Below are 27694 nucleotides of genomic sequence, written 5' to 3'. Positions count from 1 at the left end.
TTTATGAAGCCTTTTTTACTCCCAGCACACCAAAGATTTACACTTGTGAGCTAATTATTAGTCCTGTCATGAACTGGATTAGATTTGCTTGGTGCAGGACTGATGTTGAGAAAGTCAGATCTCTTATATCTTTATTTATATCAAGTTATTTATAGTTATTTACTTATTAATATCTGCAGTATTTATAAGTATTTTATCCTGATGTTCTTTGAATTCAGATTCTCACTTAGACATGAAGTTAATTTAATGTTTTTATTACTAGATGATGAGTTTAATATTATTGTGGTATTAATGTAGTAAAAGTAATTCTAATTAATCGACTTGTTTCTTTGTTTCTGTTGCTTTCCAAGGAAACAGTTTCTACAGTCTTATCAAAGCATAAACATGAAGAACTTTCATCACTGCTTAGAGTGTGGGAAGAGTTTTACTAAGCAGAGTAATCTCCAACAACACCAGCGTGTTCACACAGGAGAGAAACCATATCACTGCTCAGAGTGTGGAAAGAGTTTTGCTCAACAGGGTACCCTTCAAAAACACCAGCGCATTCACACAGGAGAGAAGCCATTTCAGTGCTCAGAGTGTGGAAGCAGTTTTTCTCGTCAGAGTACGCTCCAAAGACACCAGCACATTCACACAGGAGAGAAGCCATTTCAGTGCTCGGACTGTAAAAAGAGTTTTACTCAAAGCAGTAACCTTAAATTACACCAGCGTATTCACACAGGAGAGAAACCGTATTACTGCTCAGAGTGTGGGAGGAGTTTTTCTTACAGTAATGCTCTTAAAGTACACCAGCGTATTCACACTGGATAAAAGCCACATCACTGCTCAGAGTGTGGAAAGAGTTTCATTCAAAGTTGTGACCTTAAAGTACACCAGCGTGTTCACACTGGAGAGAAGCCCTATCACTGCTCAGAGTGTGGAAAGGGTTTTATTCAAAGAAGTGACCTTAAAGTACACCAGCGTGTTCACACTGGAGAGAAGCCGTATCACTGCTTAGAGTGTGGAAAGAGTTTTGCTCAACAGAATAACCTTCAAAAACACCAGCGTATTCACACAGGAGAGAAACCATATTACTGCTCAGAGTGTGGAAAGAGTTTTGCTGAACATAGTACCCTTCAAAAACACCAGCGTATTCACACAGGAGAGAAACCATATTACTGCTCAGAGTGTGGAAAGAGTTTTGCTGAACATGGTGCCCTTCAAAACCACCAGCGTATTCACACAGGAGAGAAACCGTATAACTTCACTGAGTGTGGAAAAAGTTTTACTCAAAGTAGTGCCCTTTAAGTACATCAGCGCATTCACACAGGAGAGAAACCGTATCACTGCTTAGAGTGTGGAAAGAGTTTTACTCAAAGTAGTGTCCTTACAGTACACCAGCGTATTCACACAGGAGAGAAGCCGTATCACTGCTCAGAGAGTGGAAAGATTTTTGCTCATGAAAATAGTCTCAAACGGCTTCAGCGTATTCACATAGAGAAACTACATCACTGTTAAGAGTGTGGGAAGTTTTTTGCTCATGAAAATAATCTCAAACGGCATCAGCGTATTCACATAGAGAAACTACATCACTGTTAAGAGTGTGGGAAGTATTTTGCTCATGAAAATAATCTCAAACAGCATCAGCGTATTCACATAGAAAAACTACATCACTTTTAAGAGTGTGGAAAGATTTTTGCTCATGAAAATAATCTCAAACGACATCAGCGTATTCACATAGAAAAACTTCATCACTGTTAAGAGTGTGGAAAGATTTTTGCTCATGAAAATAATCTCAAACAGCATCAGCGTATTCACATAGAAAAACTACATCACTGTTAAGAGTGTGGGAAGTATTTTATTGCACATTATGTTCTCCAACAACACCAGCACATTCACACAGGAGAGTGGTCGTATCACTGTTCACTGTCTGAAAAGAACTTTAGTGAAAGGAATATTCTTTAAGTACACCACACCAGCGCATTCACATAAGAGGATGACCCATATTACTCCTTAAAGTGCGGATGAAGTTTTACTGGAAGCAGCATTTTTAATAGTTTTTGTGACTGGAGTCGTCTTGAAAAACACCAGCGCATTCAGAGGAGAAAATAAAATGATACTCCACTACTGCATGTACAGAAAAAGCTATGTGTACTTTCTTTTTCTACTAATATACACTAGAACTGTTCTACTTCAATTATCAAATGTACATGATGGTGTGAATATGATCATTAATCTTTAAATGTAATGTGGTGTAATGTACCAACCTCAGATCTGAATCTGTTTTATTCATTATTCAAGTTTAATAGACAGGCTGTGGACTGAACAGTGTTGCATTGTTCTATCATCATGAGTCTTTGTTCTTTGTGTTTATCTATAGACCAAATTAGTGGTAGCTAAACTCCTTTGTTAAAAGAAATACTCATATTTACGTTTAATTATCCTACCATCTTCTAGTGCAGAGGTGCACAACATACGGCCCGCGGGCCAGATCCGGCCCGGCAAAACTCTCGATCCGGCCCGCCAAATAAAGTGCTGATGCATTTTTAAATAAATGATGCTGTCACTTTAAATTCACCGGGTAATTCCATGAATTTGCGACTGAAAAGTAAATTATGTAAATACAAGTTACCTCAGCGGTACCATGATTGTACAAACCAAGTATGAGTAAAAAAAGAAAAGTGGATCTCGAGCAGAGGAAATTTAACCCTGAATGGACATACAGGTATTTTCTCATGTCTGCTGTGCTTGCGACCACATTAATCAGCTGGTGTCAGAAAGATGCTGCAGTATCTCCCACTGACCAACACATTTCTTCTAACTACCTGATTTGATATAACTGTATTTAGTGCTGGGCGATTTTCACGATTAATTCGAATGAACGTTTTCACATGATGTTAGAAATGTGACAATCGCGATTGTTTACATACTTTATATTTTAATTAAAATACCAACATGTCATGAAGCAGAAACTGACCAGATGCTCGCGGAGTATATATCAGGGAAAGTTTAATATAAAAAGGGCAAAAACAGTGTACAAAATCCAAAACCAGAGGATAAACAGACAGGCAGGAAACGGAAGACAGCAAGGATTATACACGGTAATGGTTAGATTTAGAAATAAGGACACAAACACGATCGGCAAAACTTCACAACGAGACTCAAACAGAAGAGTTTAAATAAGATTCATGGAACCGAACACAGCTGAACTGAATCAAAACTCCGGAGACGGTGAGCGCGATCAGGATTGGCTGACCGGGGACATGTGATAGTCATGTGACAGTCCAGGGGCTCATGGAAATTGTAGTCCATATGGTTAGACGTGGAATGTGCCCCCTCCATCCACTCCCCAGTCACAAGAGGACAAAATCAAAGCTGAGCTGAGTGTTTACTTGATGTCCCCCAGTGTAGATACTGATACAGACTCATTTATATGGTGGAAACAGTAAACAGGCTCGAGTTCCTTTTAAAAAACCTGTAAAGAACTGTTTGTGGTTTTGCACTTTTCTTATGTTTTTTATATAAAGGATATAGCTAATTAAGATTTCTATTTTGTTCAAATTATTGTTAATTATTGTTATATTGTTATAAAGTTTGATTTCCTTGAAAGGATAATTATAGGTGGTGCTGTTACTATTTTTGCATTTCTGCAGTCTTTTAAATAAAGAATTTTCAATTGCATTATACAAAAAAAAAAAAAAAAAATTGCAATCGAGACTCGATAATACACTTGAAAATACTCGAAATTTTTTTTTTTCAATATCAACCAGCCCTAACTGTATTACAAATTCATGTGGACAGGTCTGTAAAAATGAAATGTGTGGCCCTCTGGTTTAGGTGTTTATGTGAAATCGGCCCTTGGTAAAAAGAAGTTGTGCACCCCTGTTCTAGTGCATAAAACCCAGTTCATATAAATCCTAGTGAAGAAAAGGTTGAATCCAGATGATTTGTTGTGATGTTTTTGTACCAAATGCATCTTCTCCATCTAGTGGTGCTAGAAATAAATTACAGCTTGCTGCTTAAGCACAGATTTGTGACTTTTTGGGTTATTTTTAAGCTTCTACTGGTGTGAATGTGTGAGTTGGAAAACAAAACATGACATTAGAGAAACTGCTTGGAAGAACGTCTAGGACTGACTGTAGTCCTCTCTAAAGATACCTGAGCAGTATTGGGGTAGTTACTTAAAAAAGTAATCCATTACTCATTACTTAACTAAAATTGTAATGGGATTACTTTACTCATTACATCCTGGAAAATGTAATCTCGTTCCTCATTACTTTACTTTCACGTTACATTCTAAACCCAAACAAATACTGTATACTGGAATCACATCTACAAACAAATTCCATTTATTTACTTTATTTATTTAGTTTCAGAAAAATCCTCTCTTGTGCAGAGATGTGCCTGTGTTTGTTTCTGCTTTAAAACATACACGCCATGAACCAATCAGATTTAACATCATTAAACAAGTTTATTCCTTAATTATTTGTCCTTATACTAGAGGAGCGACTCGGTTCTTTTAGTTCATTTCAAAGAGTCTTTCATCAGAATCGGCTTGATAGATGTTTTACTGCTAAGCTGCTGTTCAACTCCAGTCCAGTTGGTGACGCTGGTGCGTCTTAAGTTGTTCTGCCAACCGCCATTAAACATCATAAGAAGAACAAGAAGCTGCTGTGTTTGTACTGTAGAGCCTCATCTGTAAGTAAAATATGTATTTAATTATAACCCTTATATTTAATTATAACCACATTCTAATTAATAATAAAACTAGAGTTCATAATAAAACATCACTGTGAGGATTTGAGGAGCTTTAACTCCAGTTTTATTTAAACACACAAACTATTAGCTGCTCCGCTAACTGTTAGCATCACACATGATTCAGTACTGATGAACCGATTCATTGAACCGATGAATCAGTGGATTGTAACGGATTCAGAGTTTATTCATTATTAAATCTAACATTTTGATATAAACACGTCACATTTACTTTGTTTACAGTTTTTAATGTTTGATAGAAACAGCGAGTTCTTGTAGCTTTGTTTACAGGTTGTTTTACAGGTTTATAGTAAAAGTTAAAAGTATTAGTACAGCACTGTTATTGGGAGTGGATGAGAAACTAGATGTAAAGAACATCAGACTTCATCATTTCACTTTGGGCCACAAAACCACTTCCACCAAACTCAAAGGGTTGTTTCCCAGACAGGGATTAAGGCTTATAGTCCAGGACTACATTTAGCTTTAAATAGAGAATCTCCATTCAAAATGCTGTGTAGTCTAGGACTAGGCTTAATCCCTGTCTGTGAAACCAACCCAAAAAGTTCTATTAGAAGTCTTTTCTGTCTGATGCTGCTCAGTCCCACAATAGTTTCAACATTTTCACTCTGTTTACAGCCTCACAGCATTAAAAATAAACAGTTAAAACAAGTCTGAAAGAGTTTCCCTGGATTTCTCTTTAATAGGGAATAAAGTACATTTGTCTATCTGTCCGTCTGTCTGTCAGATCTTTTAATAATGCAGTCAGCAGAAGAGGGAGACGTCACCCCCATAGATCTACAAAATGAAGGATTCCAAGAGAAACTAATAAAAAAGGAGGATGAAGAAGATGGAAGTTACTTCTGTAAGTAAATGTGGAGCAATTTGCCATGTTAGTACAGTACAGTGTGGTTAGTATAGTAGAAATAATAAGAGAATGTGGATAGTGGGATTAGAACCTGTACTGTACCGTACTGTCCTGTGTAGAAGTGCTGATACTTCCAGTCTGGATTAAATCTAAGTAGTATTTATTTGTGGTAACTAAACCCACAACCTTCAGTTTCCTCCAGTTGTTTCAGAGTTTCTTCTTCACATATTGATGAATTTCAGATGAAGGATCTTTAATCCCTGTGGAACACGTCACCTCTGAGGAACACCTCACCCCAGAGGACCAACAGTGTGGAGGTTTCCAGATGAAGCCTGTGAAGAAGGAAGAACCTGAAGATAAAGATGAACTCAGTAAGATATTTTTTATCTTGAGTAAAATAAGATTTGGATTGAATAGAATCAGAGGAACCTGGGATGAAGCATCATACAGTGAAAGCTTGTATTGTGCTCATGCAGATCAGTGTGAGCAGGAAATGATGAATGCAGGATGAATCACGTTACAGGACTTTAGCATCAGATCTCAGTTTAACAATTACTAACAGTATTTATTATTTATAATGTTATACATGTATTTAATTATAATGTTATAAATGTATTTGATTATTTATAATGTTATAAATGTATTTGATTATTTATAATGTTATAAATGTATTTGATTATTTATATTGTTATAAATGTATTTATTATTTATAATGTTATAAATGTGTTTTATTATTTATAATGTTATAAATGTATTTGATTATTTATATTGTTATAAATGTATTTATTATTTATAATGTTATAAATGTATTTGATTATTTATAATGTTATAAATGTGTTTTATTATTTATAATGTTATAGATGTATTTGATTATTTATAATGTTATAAATGTATTTGATTATATATAATGTTATAAATGTATTTGATTATTTATAATGTTATAAATGTATATTATTATTTATATTGTTATAAATGTATTTGATTATTTATAATGTTATAAATGTATTTGATTATTTATAATGTTATAAATGTATTTGATTATTTATAATGTTATAAATGTATTAGATTATTTATAATGTTATAAATGTATTTGATTATTTATAATGTTATGAATGTATTTGATCATTTATAATGTTATAAATGTATTTATTATTTATAATGTTATAAATGTATTTGATTATTTATAATGTTATAAATGTATATGATTATTTATAATGTTATAAATGTATTTGATTATTTATAATGTTATAAATGTATTTGATTATTTTCTGCTTCAGAACTGAACAAGGATTTCTGCTGCTCCTCGTGTCCACGTTCCTCTACAACCCAAAATCAGCTCCACAATCACATCAAGAGCTGCAACCATGATAAATATAAGACTCTGGTGAAGATTAAGACTGAACATGAGGATCTGACGCCCACCAGAAGCTCCAGTAATCAGCAGGTGTCCTCTGGTACTGTCAGCATTAACACCTCACTCAGTCCCACACAGGAAGAAGGAAACGTCTGCTCACAGTGTGGGAAGAGCTTCAGGACCTGGGGTGCTCTCAAGATACACCAGCGCATTCACACTGGAGAGAAACCATATCAGTGCTCACAGTGTGGGAAGAATTTTAATACACAGAGTAATCTCAAAAAACACCAGCGCATTCACACTGGAGAGAAACCGTATCAGTGCTCACAATGTGGAAAGAGTTTTAATGGACAGAGTGCTCTGAAAAGACACCAGCACATTCACACTGGACAGAAACCGTATCAGTGCTCACAGTGTGGAAAGAGTTTTAATGGACAGAGCCATCTCAAAATACACCAGCGCATTCACACTGGAGAGAAACCATATCAGTGCTCACAGTGTGGAAAGAGTTTTAATCGACAGAGTGCTCTCAAAACACACAAGTACATTCACACTGGAGAGAAACCGTATCAGTGCTCACAGTGTGGAAAGAGTTTTAATGGACAGAGTGATCTGAAAAGACACCAGCACATTCACACTGGAGAGAAACTATATCAGTGCTCACAGTGTGGAAAGAGTTTTAATGGACAGAGTGATCTCAAAATACACCAGCGCATTCACACTGGGGAGAAACCGTATCAGTGCTCACAGTGTGGAAAGACTTTTAATGTACAGAGTAATCTTAAAAAACACCAGCACATTCACACTGGAGAGAAACCGTATCAGTGCTCACAGTGTGGAAAGAGTTTTAATCAACAGAGTGCTCTCAAAATACACCAGCGCATTCACACTGGAGAGAAACCGTATCAGTGCTCACAGTGTGGAAAGAGTTTTAATGGACAGAGTAATCTCAAAAAACACCAGCGCATTCACACTGGAGAGAAACCATATCAGTGCTCACAGTGTGGAAGAGTTTTATTAGACAGAGCCATCTCAAAAAACACCAGCGCATTCACATTTTACAGAAATGATGCTCACAGTGTTGGGGAGCAATGGTTAGCAATGAATGGATTATACTGTGTAATTAATAGGTAATTAATTACACAGTAAACATTAATAAGTAAATAGTAATAATAAAAGTATAAATCTTTAGGTTAAACTATTACTGGGAAATAATGTGATTACCTATAGTGGAGTGAATGGTGGGTAGAACCAGGAGGTTTAGAGCCTGATGTAAGTGAATGCTATCAGTTAATAGTGGAAGTGAATTGAAAATAAAAGGTATTGGATCGGCTAGCATATATTGATCTTAGCGCTACTGTGCTTGATTGGTTTTCTTCATACATTTCTAGATGTGTACAGTATGTTCACAGTAACTCCTGTTACTATTGGTGTCCCTCAGGGCTCTGTCTTGGGGCCTCTACTATTTATAATTTACCTGCTTCCCATTGGACGTATCTTTAGGAAATACAACATTCAATTTTATTGTTATGTGGACGACACCGAGCTATACCTGTCCACTGTGCTCACGGCTACTCTTCCTCCTCCATCTCTCTCTGATTAGCTAATAGAATTAAGAACATGGTTCTCTTACAGTTTTCTCACATTAAATGCTGATAAAACTGAAATTCTTCTTATAGGTAGAAAATCTCCTCTCTCTAAATCTAACAAATTCTCAGTGATGATGAAGAACTCAGTCGTCTCTCCTTCCACTCACAATCTTTCATTTCATGCACATATTAACAATATCACACAATCTGCTTATTTCCATTTACGTAACATAAATCGTCTACGTCCATTCCTTTCTCCTAGAAGTGCTGATGTTCTTGTTCATGCCCTGGTCACATCTCAAATTGATTATTGTAACTCTCTCCTTTTTGGTCTACCTCATATGGGAGCTAGAGCTTTTAGCTAATCTGCCCCACATCTTTGGAACTCTCTCCCTCCTGATATTCACACCATTGATTCAGTCCCTAGTTTCAAAACATGCCTTAAAACGTATTTCTTTAAACTCGCATACCCTTAATCTGTGTCGTTAATTATGTACTGATGTTTCAAATTGTAAGGTGTCCTTGAGTGTTTTCAAACACGCCCATAAATAAATTGTATTATTATCTTTATATGTTGGCACAGATATTACTTATATAACTTGTGTTTCACACATTTTCATAGTTTGGTTTATATAACTTGGTACAATCAGTTTTGTACAATCTGATGTTTTCATATACTTGAGCAGTTGCTACAGTCTGGGCAAATGGCCACCTATCCAGTCTAGAATTAGTATTGTTATGGTCATTTATGTGCTATTTATGTATTTTGCTTGTTATTACTTGTTTGCTAATAAAATATCTACATATTGAAACTTAATCCTCGGTCTCATTATTGATTCCTGAAAGCTTCTGTCCTGTTTTTAGATCAATAAAAACACGTCCCAGTCAGTGTACTGAAGAGCAGAGAAGGCTACCACTAGCCAGGTCTTTACCTGTTTTAGTTCTGGTTTGTAGCGACTGGTGAGCGGTCTGTACGCTAGAACCAACATAACAGAGGTGTGGTCTGAGTAGCCACAAAGTCCACATAGGAGTGAGTAAACTGACATTATTCAGCTCACGTATGGCACTGAGGAAAAAAATATTTGGTATAATAAGAACATCAACATTTTTCAAGGTTTTGTTGGTTCATTGGTTAAGAAAGTCTCCATATAGATATTATATCACTAATTACACTTAGCCCTGATTGCTAAGTGCAGTTCTGTGTTCAGCTGTATTGAGGATATCGACATTTTCCTCATGCATGTTGTTACATTTTAACAAAAAGCACCCATTTTTTGCTGAGATAATTACTACATTTAGCATTGTGGTTGTACTGGAATTCTGGGTTCAGCTATTAGTGATATTATAATATATCTATTATTACACTTAGCATTGATTGATAAGTTGAATTTTGTGTTCAGCTCTATTGAGGATATCAACATTTTCCTCAGTTCTGTTGGTACATTCGTTAAAAAAGTCTCCATATTGATAATTCATCGTTAAATATACTTCGAACATTGATAGTTTGTTGATATTCTGCATTCAGATGTATTGGGAACATTAACTTTTCACTCAGGTATGTTGGTACATTTAAACAAAAAGTCTCCATATTGCTAAAATACAGAGGTGGAAAGAGTACTAAAATATTACATTAATTAATTTGTACTTAAGTACGAGTAAAATTACTAGTCTAAAAATCTACTTAAGTAAAAAGTAACTCATTTAAAATGTACTCAGAGTAAACGTTACTTATTACTTTTTTAACAATGGGGGGGGGGGGGGGGGCTACTGTGTAATGCAAACCGGACAAGTGGATATAAATCTCACAATAGTTGAACATTTAAAACATTTAGGGATGTGTAATGTGTCATTTTAGGACAGCCCATCTTATAAAACATTTTCAAACTGTATAACCACTGAAGTTGGCATTAATTGTGGATTCTATAGACCAGCCTTCTTTTCATCTCCAACAAATACCAAACAACATCATACTGCAGATCTCATAACTCAAAACAAGTCAAGGTAGTAGTTTAAAAGCGACAGTAAGTCTGTGTCTGTTGCTTATTCTGAATTGTGTTTGTTTGTAAACTGTGAATTAGTTCTTAATCTGGTCGTGATTTTAGTGAATTAAATCTACATCTCGCTGATGGTCTGACTGATGAGCTGTATGTTCTGACATGCTGCTTAAGCCCGGCTAGCTCTCAGTGCCGGCTGTGAGTCTTGCTATTCTTGGGGGACTCTTGGGGACTTGGTCCAATCGCGTTTCAGCTTTCCCCCAAGAATGCCAACAACCGGCCAATCACGATCCTCATCTTTCCCCCAAGAATCGAAGGAGGCATGACATCGTGACGTATGTTTTTTCTGCGCCTATCACAGATTTCGATGACGTCACGTTTCCATGGTAAATAGCGACGCGCATTGCTGCAGCTCCAGTACTAGATTTGCATCTCTTGGTGCGATATCTAACGCTTTTCTTGTGCGATATCACGAGAATAAAACGTTTTTCATCACATTTTCCTTGCAAGGATTTGATCTTCTTCGGTAAGTTTATATTTATTTTATATTTTAAAGTTCGTTCGAGTTCATAAGTTGAGGCTAACGTTCATTTGCTAGGTCAGTTTATGTTTATTCCTTGAAATGTAACTTTGTGTCAGCCTAAACTTACTTCTAACGACATTTACTGTTTACTTTTCTTGAATTTTCTTTTGCTTCTCGATGTTTTATAGGAGAATAAATGAAATAGGCTTGCTTGGTGCACAATTAACTAAAGACATGTGAACAAAACAAGGCTGTAGAAAAGTTATTTCGAGTGGTTTAATGCCTTGTTCTAGAGGAAATTACAGTATTATCCACAGTCTGTAATGTAATTTCTGTAAAAGCTCATTCACTTCAAGTTAGAAAATGTATTATTAAAGGCTAAGCACCAGCTAATATTGAAGTTTTAAACAAATACATGCATCGAAAGTTGAGTTCCTAACTTGTGATTATTGATAGTTAGAAAACATTTTTTTTTTACAAATTCAAGGAACACGGCTTAAAATTCTGTTGTTTTGCGTCGCTCGCGGTCTTTGGAATCTGTCACAGGCGTCGCACGTGGAATGGAATGGAAGGCGATGCAAAATGACTAAAAGGTGTGTTGTGTTTGGCTGCAATAATTCAATTCAACACCAACACCGATTTGATATTATCGCCATATATATATATATATATATATATATATATACAGTGGAACCTCGACTTACGAGTAACCCAACTAACGAATTTTCCGAGATACGAGCTGTCACTTGGTCGATTTTTTGCTTTGTGATACGAGCCGAGATCTGAGTTACGAGCTCAGTTGAGTTCAGTTCACCTGGTTATCTTGCCGTACAAGCAAGTAAAAAAAGAGGAAAATGTGACGAAAAAGCCAAAAGTCGGTGAAGAATAAGATTAAGTGAAGTAAAAAATATATATATATATAACGCATTATAGCGCGGGTTGTTTACTGAATGGTAGCAACTGGAGTAATGGCGCTCGTGGCTTGGTCTCGCGAGAAGTAAACAACAGTCACATGTGGTGTCGTGACTGATTTTGACATGTACAAGTTCTAGCATCCGAGTCGTATTCCAAATAAAGGTCGTATACCAAGCAACATTTTTCACATCCAAACAGGACGTATACCAAGTTGGACTTATACCAAAGCAGACGTATACCGAGGTATATATTGTAGCATTAAGTGTGTAGTGAGTAAGTTAAGTGAGCACGAAATCAAACACTCCCGAAACTTCCTCCGCCAATCTTCACCTCCGCCAGCATCTCCGTCTGATTTTTAAGGTAAATACACTAAATAAAACCAGTTTATTTCTTTACATTCTCTTTTATTATGTATTATTATTATTTTTATACATCATTTGTTATTTATAAAGTACATTTTTCTTATTTTAAAACACATAACAAAAAAAATATGTGTGGTATTTGGAGGGCTGGAATGGATTAATAGTGTTTCAATTCATTTTAATGGGAAAATTTGATTTGATATACTAGCAAATTGAGTTACGAGCTTGGTATATATGATATATATATATATCTAGATAGATATATAGATGACACAGCTTTAGGACCAATCAAATGCGTGTTTATTGTTAAATACAGAACAGAGCAGGAATGCGCAATAAGGTTTAAATTAAGCTTCTATCCTAGGATAGATATACACTGTAAAACGAAAAAAAAGTGTTTAGGCTAAATATTTTAAATGCACTAATCTGATCAAAATATGGTATAAATAAAAATACTGTACTGCACCTGCATGTGACTTGAGAGCAAAGCAAATCTAGCCTGGTTATTATTGCGCCACTATTAACTATCTATTTAGTAGGTATAATTAACATAACAATATATACTACATTTTAAGTTATTATTCGTTTCAATACATTTTTATTCAACGAAAAAATACATTTCAATCATTTCAGCAAGCCAGCAAGAGAGAATCTGCAGGCTGTAATGTCATATTAACCGTCATTAAGTGTTTCAGTACGCCGAGGCTGTTTAAATATAGTCTAAATTACAATTATTTTATTGAGTGTGAACCATTAATAAACTTGCCTATAATTACTGTTGCCATTGTTTCCATCTTAAAACACAAAGCCTGACACTGTGGTTGCGGTAAAATGACGCTCTTAGCTCATTTTCATAATTTATTTAACATTCATTACACCTGAATGTAAGCGTAAAACAAGATGGACCCTGCAACAGCAAAAAGAAAAAACAAAAGAAAGAAAGAAAGAAAGAAAGAAAGAAAGAAAGAAAGAAAGAAAGAAAGAAAGAAAGAAAGAAAGAAAGAAAGAAAGAAAGAAAGAAAGAAAGAAAGAAAGAGAAAGAAAGAAAGAAAGAAAGAAAGAAAGAAAGAAAGAAAGAAAGAAAGATAGTTATACAGGCACCCCCACTGTCACTGCAGATTCGTCCTCTTCATTAAATTCAGAAATAGCTTCGGAATCTGAAGAACCAGCACTGGAAAATTCGCAGTTCAAGTCATTCATAACGGTGTAGGAGTACACTGTTGTCCACCAGTGACGTCACGCTGCAACTTCCTGGAATTTCCAGAGCGACCTCGGGTTTTTCCGTCAATTTACTTGAAATCGTCGATTTTTGAGTGAATTAAACAAGTTATTTACATTTTATTCATGTTTATGGTTTTTAACTAGCTGAACTAATGCGAAATCTTTAGAGTTGTCCATTAGGTGGTGCTTAGCCTTTAAAGACGCATTCCTGTTATTGTACGATAAAATACCATAGTTATATTTCAGGTTTGTTTCAGGTAAATAGCCATTATTAACATTTATAAGCTTGTTTCAGGGCTTTATTACTGCAGTTTAAGATGTTACAATTGGTCTTATTGTGCTGCTTGGGGCTTAAGTTAAAAAAAAAAAAATATACTTATCAGTATTTAGTTATCAGTATTGTCATTATTAACATGTATAAGCTTTATTACAGCAGATGGTTGGTCTGATAATGTTACTGTACTGCTTTTGGGGCTTTAAAAAAAATACATCAATAAATTTATTATTATTATTATAGAAAATGGAGCCTAAATTTAGGAAGAGGACTGATGGAAGTCTTAACCTCTGTGACTCCATGGCTGCCTTGGCAGTCAAAGAAGAGAACAGAAAGAAGAGATGGTCCATGGCCATTTCACCTGAGAGGGTCCGGGACTCTGCTAAAGAGGCAGTCCTGCGGTCAGGTGGAGATACAGAGAACGATATCCATGTTTTGGCTCAGCATGAGCTTCAATTTGGGGTTTTCCGTGGACAGACCTTCAAGTGGGTGGCAGAAAAAGTGGCTATGCTGGATACCTTGTTGCTGCCATGACAAAGGAATCTTCTGGTGGAAACTATGATTCCAGAAATCATGCCGAAAACAAGAGGGCTTTCCGGACCTATATAGAGCACTTTTCCGAGGGCCGATATACTGTTCGGATCAAGCTGGAGAACATGGCCACGCAACCCGCTGCCCAGCCCTCCAACAGCTACCAAGCTGCTGCCCAGCTCTCCACCAGCTCTCAAGCCACCGCCCAGCCCTCCACAACTTCCAGGCCTTCTCCTGTTTCCTCCCTGCGTTCACTGCTGGTTGGGAAAAGTAGCAGCGTGACAAATGTTGAGAAAAGGGTGAAGAGGCTTCTTTCCCCGGCCAAGTTCAAACCTTGTAAGTATGCAGTGATGACGAGAACTTTATTAAATTACACAGTTTGTCATTATTTAAATGTCACGCATATAAACTTTTTTTGTTGTTGCTTTTTTTGTTAGCTGTTCCAGCTGCATCCCCTGCTTTGGTTGAGACCACCCATGTTGCTGACAGTGAGTTGGTGATGGTAGCGGATCAGGTGGAATCAGAACGTAAGTTTTAGATTTTAATTACATACAGTGTATCACAAAAGTGAGTACACCCCTCACATTTCTGCAGATATTTAAGTATATCTTTTCATGGGACAACACTGACAAAATGACACTTTGACACAATGAAAAGTAGTCTGTGTGCAGCTTATATAACAGTGTAAATTTATTCTTCCCTCAAAATAACTCAATATACAGCCATTAATGTCTAAACCACCGGCAACAAAAGTGAGTACACCCCTAAGAGACTACACCCCTAAATGTCCAAATTGAGCACTGCTTGTCATTTTCCTTCCAAAATGTCATGTGACTCGTTAGTGTTACTAGGTCTCAGGTGTGCATAGGGAGCAGGTGTGTTCAATTTAGTAGTACAGCTCTCACACTCTCTCATACTGGTCACTGAAAGTTCCAACATGGCACCTCATGGCAAAGAACTCTCTGAGGATCTTAAAAGACGAATTGTTGCGCTACATGAAGATGGCCAAGGCTACAAGAAGATTGCCAACACCCTGAAACTGAGCTGCAGCACAGTGGCCAAGATCATCCAGCGTTTTAAAAGAGCAGGGTCCACTCAGAACAGACCTCGCGTTGGTCGTCCAAAGAAGCTGAGTGCACGTGCTCAGCGTCACATCCAACTGCTGTCTTTGAAAGATAGGCGCAGGAGTGCTGTCAGCATTGCTGCAGAGATTGAAAAGGTGGGGGGTCAGCCTGTCAGTGCTCAGACCATACGCCGCACACTACATCAAATTGGTCTGCATGGCTGTCACCCCAGAAGGAAGCCTCTTCTGAAGTCTCTACACAAGAAAGCCCGCAAACAGTTTGCTGAAGACATGTCAACAAAGGACATGGATTACTGGAACCATGTCCTATGGTCTGATGAGACCAAGATTAATTTGTTTGGTTCAGATGGTCTCAAGCATGTGTGGCGGCAATCAGGTGAGGAGTACAAAGATAAGTGTGTCATGCCTACAGTCAAGCATGGTGGTGGGAATGCCATGGTGTGGGGCTGCATGAGTGCAGCAGGTGTTGGGGAGTTACATTTCATTGAGGGACACATGAACTCCAATATGTACTGTGAAATACTGAAGCAGAGCATGATCCCCTCCCTTCGGAAACTGGGTCGCAGGGCAGTGTTCCAGCATGATAATGACCCCAAACACACCTCTAAGACGACCACTGCTTTATTGAAGAGGCTGAGGGTAAAGGTGATGGACTGGCCAAGCATGTCTCCAGACCTAAACCCAATAGAACATCTTTGGGGCATCCTCAAGCGGAAGGTGGAGGAGCGCAAAGTCTCGAATATCCGCCAGCTCTGTGATGTCGTCATGGAGGAGTGGAAAAGCATTCCAGTGGCAACCTGTGAAGCTCTGGTAAACTCCATGCCCAGGAGAGTTAAGGAAGTTCTGGGAAATAATGGTGGCCACACAAAATATTGACACTTCAGGAACTTTCACTAAGGGGTGTACTCACTTTTGTTGCCGGTGGTTTAGACATTAATGGCTGTATATTGAGTTATTTTGAGGGAAGAATAAATTTACACTGTTATATAAGCTGCACACAGACTACTTTTCATTGTGTCAAAGTGTCATTTTGTCAGTGTTGTCCCATGAAAAGATATACTTAAATATCTGCAGAAATGTGAGGTGTGTACTCACTTTTGTGATACACTGTATCTGTTGTATGGGCTCAATGCATTGTTAACGTTAACAATTTCAGCCATACTTTTGGGGGTTGCATGTATGTACACTTTTTAATAGCTTTATTCAGATCTGCAAGAACGTTTACAACAGTATTTAACCTTCCGTTTTCTCTCTTTCTCCCACTTTTGTTTCTATATTTTAGAAAGCGGAATTTGTCTTTATGCTGGCTGGAAACCTGCTCTTCCCTTGGTAGATCAGAAGTGGATCTCCAATGCCCTATTCAAGTGGTCACGCTTTAGGCAACCGGAGCTGGACCATGCCAGAGTGGACAGGATGTGGTGGTACCCCCCGCAACCATCACTTTCTCCAGGCGGTATGCCACAGATGGACAAGTACTTTGGACACGCCTTGTTCCTCTGGATGCCGAGGAAGCTTTAGCATGTGCAGCTGTTTTATCCTCATCCAGACTGCGGCAAGGAGGAGCTCACATCTGCTGGAATGCACCAGAGGATCAGGCAGGTGGTCGGTGTCTGCAGCTCATATTTTATGGCAGCAGAATATCTTGCCTGCAAGAGCTGCAAGAGGAAGGTCATCAGCTGGAGCCACAACATCGTCTCTTAGCTAGACATTGGTCATCGCGCCCAGTTTCCCTGCCTCCTTACCTCCAGACTGGGATGCGACATCCAGGTAGTGCGCCAGATGCGGCAGAGGTGTTTGGGGAACAGCAGCAGTCAGATCCAGAAGCAGCTGGAGGAGCAGCACTCGGAGGCCTGGCTGCAGAAACAGATCCAGTTTCTCACTGACTGCAGAGCATTCACGAGGGCTGCATCATCTGGACTGATCACGCCTGTTGCTGTGGGAGAGCTACCAGGTTTGCTTCCGGTCCCGAAGCATCGCTGGCTGATGCAGGTCTACGCTCAAGACGTCCTGAGCGAGATCTTTACTGTCAGTTACGATGCACTTTTGGATTATTTTCTCTAAAAGTGAAGAAGTACAAAATCGCTAACACTAGAAGTGTTAGTAAGAGGCTATTCATTTATGAAAACTTAGCATTCATAATATGAAGAATTCTTGCAAACACCATAAAGACCAGGGTAAAATTCTTCCACTTGAAAGTAAAAGTTGTTCTGTGTTTATTAAAGTAGATTAAACTTGAATAAAGAATAAAAACAGATTCAGATCTGAGGTTGGTACATTACACCACATTACATTTGATGAATAATGATCATATTCATACCAGCATGTACATTTGATAATTGAAGTAGAACAGTTCTAGTGGATATTGGTAAAAAATTAAACGCGACTTCAGTCACAAAAACGTCTGTGTGACCATACTGGTGTCTGTTAAAAATGCTGCTTCCAGTAAAACTTAATCTGCACTATAAACAGCAAAATGAGTCATCCTCTTAGATGAATGCGCTGGTGTGGTGTACTTAAAGGATATTTCTTTCACTAAAGTTCTTTTCAGACAGTAAACGGTGATATGACTTCTCTCCTGTGTGAATGCGCTGGTGTTGTTGGAGAACATAATATGCAATAAAATACTTCCCACACTCTTAACAGTGATGTAGTTTTTCTATGTGAATACGCTGATGCCGTTTGAGATTATTTTCATACGCAAAAATCTTTCCACACACTGAGCAGTGATACAGTTTCTCTCCTGTGTGAATACGCTGGTGATTTTGGAGGTTACTGTGTTCAGTAAAACTTTTTCCACACTCTGAGCAGTGATACGGCTTCTCTCCTGTGTGAATGCACTGGTGTTTTTGGAGCGTACTCTGATGACAAAAACTGCTTCCACACTCTTAGCAGTGATATGGCTTCTCTCCTGTATGAATGTGCTGGTGTTTTTGAAGGGTACCATGTTCAGCAAAACTCTTTCCACACTCTGAGCAGTAATATGGTTTCTCTCCTGTGTGAACACGCTGGTGTACTTTAAGGTCACTACTTTGAGTGAAACTCTTTCCACACTCTGAGCAGTGATATGGCTTCTCTCCTGTATGAATGCGCTGGTGTTTTTGAAGGGTACCCTGTTGGGCAAAAATCTTCCCACACTCTGAGCAGTGATATGGCTTCTCTCCTGTGATCAAAGACCCAAGACGAGTTAAAAACTCTGCATTGGTCAATCATCAGCCAACCATTCACACCTTCTTGTGTGAAGTACTAGCTCGTTATCTATGGAACGTGTGCAAATGAACTAGATGGAGCCACAAAGCATGATGGGTGAAGTCAAACTACACCTATTTATCTCAGCAGAGAAGTTATTTACATTTAATCCTAAACACAAACAAGGAATTGAAAGGCTATTCTGTAAAGTGAAATGACATGAACTTAGATAAAGCTTTTATGATAAGAATCTAAGTCATGTAAAATGCTGTATGTATATTTGTGTGAATTAGTTTCTACTGTATATGAGGAACAATAAGAAAACTATAAGAGGAAACACCCACCTATAGATTTATCTGTATTTATGGTGTAGAAATATGTGAACTGTTGGATTTACTGAAGCACTTTCTACATTCTGAGCAGTGATACGAGCTCACTGAGGAAACATAAAGATTAATAAAGGGAAGGAAACAAAACCTGAAAATAAGAGCTTTACCTTCCGTTCAAATCCTGTTCAAAGTGCTGAGAATGAGAGCAGTTCATAACTACAGGAACACAGACTGTACTTGTACTCGGTCTGTTTACCTCCAGCAGAGACTGGAACCAACGCCAAACAATTCAACTCTACCCAGGGTTGCCAAATTCAGCACAAATATCCAGCTCAAAGTCTGTCCAAACCCTTCAAATGCTAAAACTAACAGACCTTGTTCATAGCTATGTGAGCGCAAATCCTCATTAAAAACATTTTGTATAGTTTGCAATGAAAGCTTTTAGACAGCCGTAGTAGCCCAAATTGGTGGGAAAATCGCAAGAGTTGCCAGGTTCAGCCTGGTCTAAAATCAATCCTGAAGCTGAAACTAGCCCAGAATCCAGGGTGTCACAGATATTGGTGAAATGGCAAATGAATGAGTTTTTAACAAGACATGAACTTCTGAAGTATTTATTAACTGAAGTCAGGTGTAACGCTGGTTAAGGATCAGAATTTAGGCTCTAAATCGCTGTTACGATACTAAACAGAAATATAAGAACATTTTTACTCTGCCTACTTCTAATTTTCTGATTGTAACATCTAAACATTAACAGCTTATTAGAACTGTACAATTTGCTGCTTTTAGTAAAGAGTGAGCAGTCGTAGCGTAGTGGTTAAGGTACTGGACTAGTAATTAGAAGGTTGCTGGTTCAAGCCCCACCACAGCCAGGTTGCTGCTGTATTGCTCAATTGCTCAGACTGTATACTGTAACTGTATTGTAAATCGCTTTGAATAAAGGCGTCTGCTAAATGCTGAAAATGTAAATAAAGAGACAAAATGAATATTGAGCAGAATTAAGTTCACCTTATTGGTCCGGCCCTCCACAACAGTCCCAGTTTCTTATGTGGCCCCTTAGAAAATGTAATTGCCCACCCCTGATTTTAACCCTGTTTTTTGGTATCCTTAAACTTTATAATAAAGGCCTTTTATATTGTCACATTTCTAGAATGTATTTGTAACCTACATGTGGTGTACTATCATTATGAAGTGGAATTGTCTTGTGGAAACAAGTAGATTCCTTTTAATAACGTAAATAATAATAATAATAATAATAAGTTAAACTTATATAGCGCCTTTCTCAATGCTCAAGGACGCTTTACAACATTTTACAATACAATACAATACAATACTTTTACAATACAATACAAAAACTATGAAAAATGCTCAGTAAAGAGAAGTGTTTTAAGCAAAGATTTGAAAATAGTGAGGAAAGACGCAGAGCGGAGAGCCAGAGGAAGGGAATTCCAGAGGCGAGGGGCAGCACAGGTGAATGAACGGCCACCCATAGAAGCCCGCTTGAACCTGGGTACAGCCAATAAGTCAGAGTCAGAGGACCTAAGACTGCGACAGGAAGAGTGATACGTTAGTAAGTCAGCTAAATATACCGGGGCCAGGCCATGTAGCGCTTTAAATGTAAGTATAAGTAATTTATATTTAATTCTCAAAGAGATAGGTAACCAGTGCAGCTTAGCCAGTAGCTGTGTAATATGGTCATATTTTTGGGAAAATGTAAGGATCCGAGCAGCAGTAAAGGGTTTTCTTGTTTGTTTCTTTTACATTTATGTTGCATTTGTTGTTCTTTTTATTTTTTTATGTTATTTATTATTATTAGGTTAATATATTCAGACTGTTTAAAATAGCTTTATGCTCATAATTGTGGTGATTTATGAAGCCTTTTTTACTCCCAGCACACCAAAGATTTACACTTGTGAGCTAATTATTAGTCCTGTCATGAACTGGATTAGATTTGCTTGGTGCAGGACTGATGTTGAGAAAGTCAGATCTCTTATATCTTTATTTATATCAAGTTATTTATAGTTATTTAATTATTAATATCTGCAGTATTTATAAGTATTTTATCCTGATGTTCTTTGAATTCAGATTCTCACTTAGATGCGAAGTGAATTTCATGTTTTTATTACTAGGTGAAGAGTTTAATATTATTGTGGTATTAATGTAGTAAAAGTAATTCTAATTATTCGACTTGTTTCTTTGTTTCTGTTGCTTTCTAAGGAAACAGTTTCTACAGTCTTATCAAAGCATAAACATGAAGAACTTTCATCACTGCTCAGAGTGTGGGAAGAGTTTTACTACGCAGAATCATCTCAAACAACACCAGCGCATTCATACAGGAGAGAAGCCATATCACTTCTCAGAGTGTGGGAAGAGTTTTACTACGCAGAATCATCTCAAACAACACCAGCGCATTCATACAGGAGAGAAGCCATATCACTTCTCAGAGTGTTGGAAGAGTTTTACTACGCAGAATCATCTCAAACAACACCAGCGCATTCATACAGGAGAGAAGCCGTATCACTGCTCAGAGTGTGGAAGCAGTCTTTCTCGTCAGAGTACACTCCAAAGACACCAGCACATTCACACAGGAGAGAAGCCATATCACTGCTCAGAGTGTGAAAAGAGTTTTGCTTACAGTAATGCTCTTAAAGTACACCAGCGTGTTCATACAGGACAGAAACCATATTACTGCTCAGAGTGTGGAAAGAGTTTTGCTCAACAGGTTAACCTCCAAAAACACCAGTGTATTCACACAGGAAAGAAACCGTATCACTGCTTAGTGTGGAAAGAGTTTTGCTTACAGTAATGCTCTTAAAGTACACCAGCGTATTCACACAGGAGAGAAACCATATTACTGCACAGTGTGGAAAGGGTTTTATTCAAAGTAGTGACCTTAAAGTACACCAGCGTGTTCACACTGGAGGGAAGCCGTATCACTGCTCAGTGTGGAAAGAGTTTTGCTAAACAGGTCAACCTCCAAAACCACCAGCGTATTCACACAGGAGAGAAACCGTATCACTGCTTAGAGTGTGGAAAGAGTTTTGCTGAACATAGTACCCTTCAAAAACACCAGCGTATTCACACAGGAGAGAAACCGTATAACTGTAGTCAGTGTGGAAAGAGTTTTACTCAAAGTAGTGCCCTTAAAGTACACCAGCGTATTCACACAGGAGAGAAACCGTATTACTGCTCAGTGTGTGGAAAGATTTTTGCTCATGAAAATAGTCTCAAACAGCATCAGCGTATTCACATAGAAAAACTACATCAATGTTAAGAGTGTGGGAAGTATTTTATTGCATATTATGTTCTCCAACAACACCAGCGCATTCTTACAGGAGAGAAGTAATATCACCGTTCACTGTCTGAAAATAACTTTAGTGAAAGGAATATTCTTTAAGTACACTACACCAGCGCATTCACATAAGAGGATGACCCATATTGCTGCTTATAGTGTGGATGAAGTTTTACTGGAAGCAGCATTTTTAATAGACACCAGTACGGTCACACAGAAGTTACGTTTTTGTGCCTGAAGTCGTGTTTCATTTTCGAATATCCACTAGAACTGTTCTACTTCAATCATCAAATGTACATGATGGTGTGAATATGATCATTAATCATCAAATGTAATGTGGTGTAATGTACCAACCTCAGATCTGAATCTGTTTTTGTTCTTTATTCAAGTTTAATCTACTTTAATAAACACAGAACAACTTTTACTTTCAAGTGAAAGAATTTTACCCTGGTCTTTATGCACTGTAAAACGTGTACTCTAGTAGTAGTTGAATTAATAAAGAATTTTGAATGGGTCTAATTCAGCTTTTTGTTTTACTGATAGCAGTGTAATTTTGTGGATTAATTCAACTTAAAAAATACACTTTGTTCCTCTAACTCGTTCTTCTAGTTCCATTAAAAGCACTTCAATTAAGTTTCTCTTGTGCGTCTGACGTCATGCCGTCAATGTGTGAACGTGAACATTCTTTTCAGAGTTTTCCACCTGCAGTCCAGCAGCCATTTTCTCTCGCTTCTCAGAAAAAGGTAAGTCTAATACAAGCTGTAAAATATATATTTTTTGTTAAATAGTGTGTTAGATGTTAGATATAAAAGTATACACGTGGATTGGATATTAATGTTTAAGACCAGCTATCCCGTAGTCATTAATCATCGATTAAATGTAGCTGTTTTTTGAAACAATCTGCTGTAGCCAATTGATAGTTGGCCAGTAGCTGTTAAAATAGTTATTAACCAACTGTTATTCCGTTATTATTAACAGTTTTTACTTTAGTTCTAAGGCGTATATATGGAAGGGACTCTCGTTGTTTAATCCCATTACTAAAAGCGGTGTATTTATATTGAGGTGAGTAAATTTTACATTAGCTTGCCGCCACTTTAGTTAGAGAGTCCACGCGCGCAATTTAGTTTGCACCACTTTCAGTTTGGGTGGTGGGTCATTCTCAGCACTTTAGGGACCTTAATGTGGTGTTGTGTTTTAGTGTGTTGAGCTGGTATGATTGGATCAGAAACATTAGTGCTGCTGGAGTTTTTAAACCCCTCAGTTTCACTGCTGAACTGAGAATTTGTCTACCAACCAAAAATATATTTTCAACAGCATCCTGTGATGAATAATGATGTGCTTGAGGATGACTAACACAAACAACAGATTAGCTACTGTCTCTGACATTACATCTACAAGGTGGACTAACTAGGAAGGAGTGTAACAGAGTGGACACATTATTTAAAAACTCCAGCAGCACTGCTCTGATCCACTCATACCAGCACAACACACACTAACACACCACCACTATGTCAGTGTCACTGCAGTGCTAACAAAGGGATCCTGACCATTGAAGAATAGGGTGAAATGGTGTTAAAGTATGCAGAGAAAGAGACACTACAGTCTGATATTGTTTAGCCTATGAGCTATTTTGGTGATTAGCGTGCTAGTGAACTTGTTCATAAAGTTACAGTAAATTTCTGTAAATTTCTTTACCTATTTTTGTAATGCTAGTTTTTATCATTTTGTGTACTTTAGAATTCTGGTGCAGGTGATGTTCAGAGGGACCTTGAGCAGCTCACCACTGCAGTGTTTCTCGTTCGGAGGGAGGGAGAAGGAATTCAGGAGCCACCTGAAGACACTGGCATAGTCATTGAGGGAGTGGAGGTACCTCACTTGCACGTCTTTGGATTGTTGGGAGGAAACTGGAGCACCCAGAGTAAATCCATGCAGGCACAGGGAGTACATGCAAACTCCACACAGAAAAGACCCAGACCACCCAGAAATCGAACCCAGGATTTTCTTGCTGTGAGCTGACAGTATTACCCCACTTAGCCACCGTGCTGCCACCAAGAATTTACTGTGTTGTTAATATGCTTGTTATAGGTTACATGTTAATTACAAATTAGAGCTGGACCCATTTTGTTTGAGCAGCATACAACACTACAAATATTTGCTACTGATTGAAAAAAAGCACTTGATGCCATCACTGATGACAATTTAAGAGAAATGCCATAGCATGTATAATCTTTACATATAATGCATTTGGGTGGCATGGTGGCTAAGTGGGCAGCACTGTCGCCTCACAGCAAAAAAGTTCTAGGTTTGATTTCCAGGTGAAGCGTCAGTTTCCTTTCTGTGTGGAGTTTGCATGTTCTCCCCGTGTCTGCGTGGGTTTACTACTCCGGGTGCTCCGGTTTCCTCCCACAGTACAAAGACATGAAAGTGAGGTAAATTGGAGATACAAAATTGTCCATAACTGTTCGATAGAACCTTGTGAACTGATGAATTTTGTGTAATGAGTAACTACCGTTCCTGTCATGAATGTAACCAAAGTGCACTTGTTGACAACTTGTTAAATTTATAGTTAAACAAATCTGCATTTTTGGTCCTAATAACTGTTATGCATTTTATGCACATTTGTCTTAGAAGTAAAGGACACAAATGACGCATCATTTTATTCAATTTATGCATATGTGTTGGTCAAAAAGCCATGTTGGTGACTTATGAAGTCTATATATATAAAGAATGCTGAATAAAGTTAAAAAAATGCATTACATTCATGTGTTTTTTGTTTCTTTAGCCAACTTAAAATTGAATGCACAGTATTTTAATTACATGTACCAAACTAAAATGACACACTACGGTTAGTACAAAAGTTCCATTACCTGAAACCATACTAGTAAGGAGTAGCATTTCACTTTTAAGTAAAAAAAATAATTGAGTTGAAAAATTTTAAAACTTTTTGACTTAAGTTCAGGTTGACTTTAAATTTAAGTTGTATTAATGCAAACTATTAAATTGAAAACAATAAAAAATACATTGATCTGACAAAAAAAAATTGTGTTCATCTAACTTTCAAACTTAATGAAATAAAACTTAATTCATTTATGTGTTACCAATTGAAGTAATTTTTTTAAGTTGGTCCAACAATTCTCTTTTTACAGTGTAGTGCCGTTTTCCAACAGTGGAACGTTTTGTTGTGATTTTTTATCGTAGTTCTTTCTCATAGGCTCCATTCAGCACCTATAGTGAAGTTTGTTAGAGATAACAAAAGAAAAGGGAAAGAAAAACATACACGTACACGTAAAAGTCGCATAAAACAAATGTTTGCACAAATAATATAAAACCAAAGTACAAAATAAACATTTCACTTATTTTAATGATCTCACAAATCACTTCTCAGTTTTAAAGGTCAAAGGCAGCAGCATCTTTTAGATTAGAACAGCTATTAACATTAAATATCATAAAAAAAGAACCTCACAGCTCAGCACAATGGTTAAACTGCACAACCCAACAAGTTAAAATAACCCATCATGTGTTCTGTTTAATATTTACACAGTGCTGGGTTGCCAAATAACACTTTTTCACCTGCATTCTGCCTTTTCTTTCCTGTATACCAAAAACAGTCGCCATTGCAGGTTTACAAAAACACTTGGGACAAAAGAGCCATAAACACTTTCTAATTTTTATATACTATACAAATGAAATAATATTAAAGTCACAAATCTGTACCCAAGCAACAAGCTGTAATTTATTTCTAGCACCACTAGATAGCGACGATGTCTGTACAACATTTTGAACTTCACTTTAAAAGTCAGGTGAATGTGTTTTACTGTAGTAAGAATGAAAGTATGAGCTGATCTTTGTCTCATTGTGTAGCTTTGATGAAGAAAAAGCCGCTGGGTCAGTGTGTAACAGGAGGTTTGGAGTGAAGGTGGGTGTGTGTGGATAAAAGCTTCCAGCACCTGGTATTCCCAAGCGGTCTCCCGCCCAAGTACTAACCAGGCCCGACCCTGCTTAGCTTCCGAGATCGGGCGTTCTCAGGGTGGTGTGGCCATAAGCGTGAGATGCTACAAACTAGCTGCTTCTTATAGACGCCCGTCGTTCAGCCTTTCTAAATAAATAAATGATTAAAAGCTTAAAATTGTTTAGGTTAGTTCATCAAATTTCAGGCTTATGTAAACAAAAATCTCAAGTGAACGACTAATGAAATTCATTTATTTATAAATAGTGTTTATGGTTTTACGCGTGATGTTTAAAAACAACAACAAACTGATAAACTATCTGATGAAGCAAAAGCTCTGAACCTTTTCTGTATTTTGGCTCCGCTGTTCCTCATGTTTCATGTTTACAGTTTCTCCATTTTGCATTAATTACTAAACTTGTGTTTTTACTTTCCCGGTTGTTTCTGTGGTATTTGTGTGATTGGCTGATAGTCCTGCACTGAAGATACTGTGGGTCACTGCCAGTGTTGCCAACTCCTCAGTTAGGAAAGTAGCTATTGGCTGTCCTAAAAGTCGCTAGAAGTCATTAAATGACGTCATCGCCTAATTTGCATAAGGGTTAGCACATGTGGATAGATCTATATATTATTATAAACTATAGGTAACACATATGAATAGATCCATTGATCTGTATCTCAGACATATAGTAAACATGTAGTATGTTTACATGTATCTCAGGCATGTAGTAAATAATATTCTAACCCTCTATGAGGAATATCTTCTAAGGTTTCGCCTCCATGATTTATCATACCCTGTTGGATAAGATTCCAGTGAGAAAACTATAGATCACACAGATCTTATCTATAGCTACAAAAACATGGAATAAGGAACAAATCATTAGAACTAAACTGACATGGAAAAGCAACAAAAATAGTTTTACGTACACAAACAGCTAAGTACAAGATAACGTAATAAATGCTCAACATGTTCACTCAGTAATGAACTTTATTACACACAACCTTTACTGTACCATCTGAACTGCTAAAAAAACTGAAAAATAACCGAATACATTTTGTGTTGTCGTAATGTTCAGGTCGCAGATGGTTATTTAAAAATGATTGGCTTTCCTAGATGTATCACTGAACGCTTGTATAAACATGGTTAAATAAAACGTTAGCACATAGCATTAGATAAACAACTGTTATTCAACTGTATGCAATCACGTATAGCTAATTTGAGCACCTTGTATAGTTCTGAAATAGAATACAAAATAAGTCACATAATAACGGCATTACAGTAATCCCTCGCTATATTGCGCTTCGACTTTTGCGGCTTCACTCTATCGCGGATTTTATTTGCAAGCATGTCTAAATATAAACCGCGGATTTCTGCTAGTGATGGGTCGGTCGCAAACGATCCGGCTCTAAGAGCCGGCTCTTTAAAGTGAACGATGGGATTCGGCTCCTGGTCGTTTTTTTGTTGTTGTTTTTTTTCTGTTAAAGCCGCACGTGATTGGTC

The 27694-nt window shown here is 37.4% G+C and overlaps 1 protein-coding gene and 1 pseudogene across 1 annotated transcript; one reads left to right on the top strand and one right to left on the bottom strand.

Moving 5' to 3' along the window:
• Positions 1 to 408: 408 nt before the first annotated feature.
• On the top strand, positions 409 to 1422 carry LOC134326946 (zinc finger protein 250-like; the record flags this gene model as incomplete). Its single annotated transcript, XM_063009036.1, is given in 1 exon segment — positions 409 to 1422. A coding segment is annotated over 1 exon segment (1014 nt), but the record flags the coding sequence as incomplete, so codon positions are not given.
• Positions 1423 to 26185: 24763 nt separating this feature from the next.
• Positions 26186 to 26294, bottom strand: LOC134327200 (5S ribosomal RNA; annotated as a pseudogene).
• Between the last annotated feature and the right edge of the window lie 1400 nt (positions 26295 to 27694).

The sequence above is a fragment of the Trichomycterus rosablanca genome, chromosome 14 (genome assembly GCF_030014385.1).
Source record: "Trichomycterus rosablanca isolate fTriRos1 chromosome 14, fTriRos1.hap1, whole genome shotgun sequence".
Classification (NCBI taxonomy): Eukaryota; Metazoa; Chordata; class Actinopteri; order Siluriformes; family Trichomycteridae; genus Trichomycterus; species Trichomycterus rosablanca.
The sequence above is the reverse complement of the archived record's forward strand: the minus strand, read 5'-3'. Positions and strand labels throughout refer to the sequence as shown.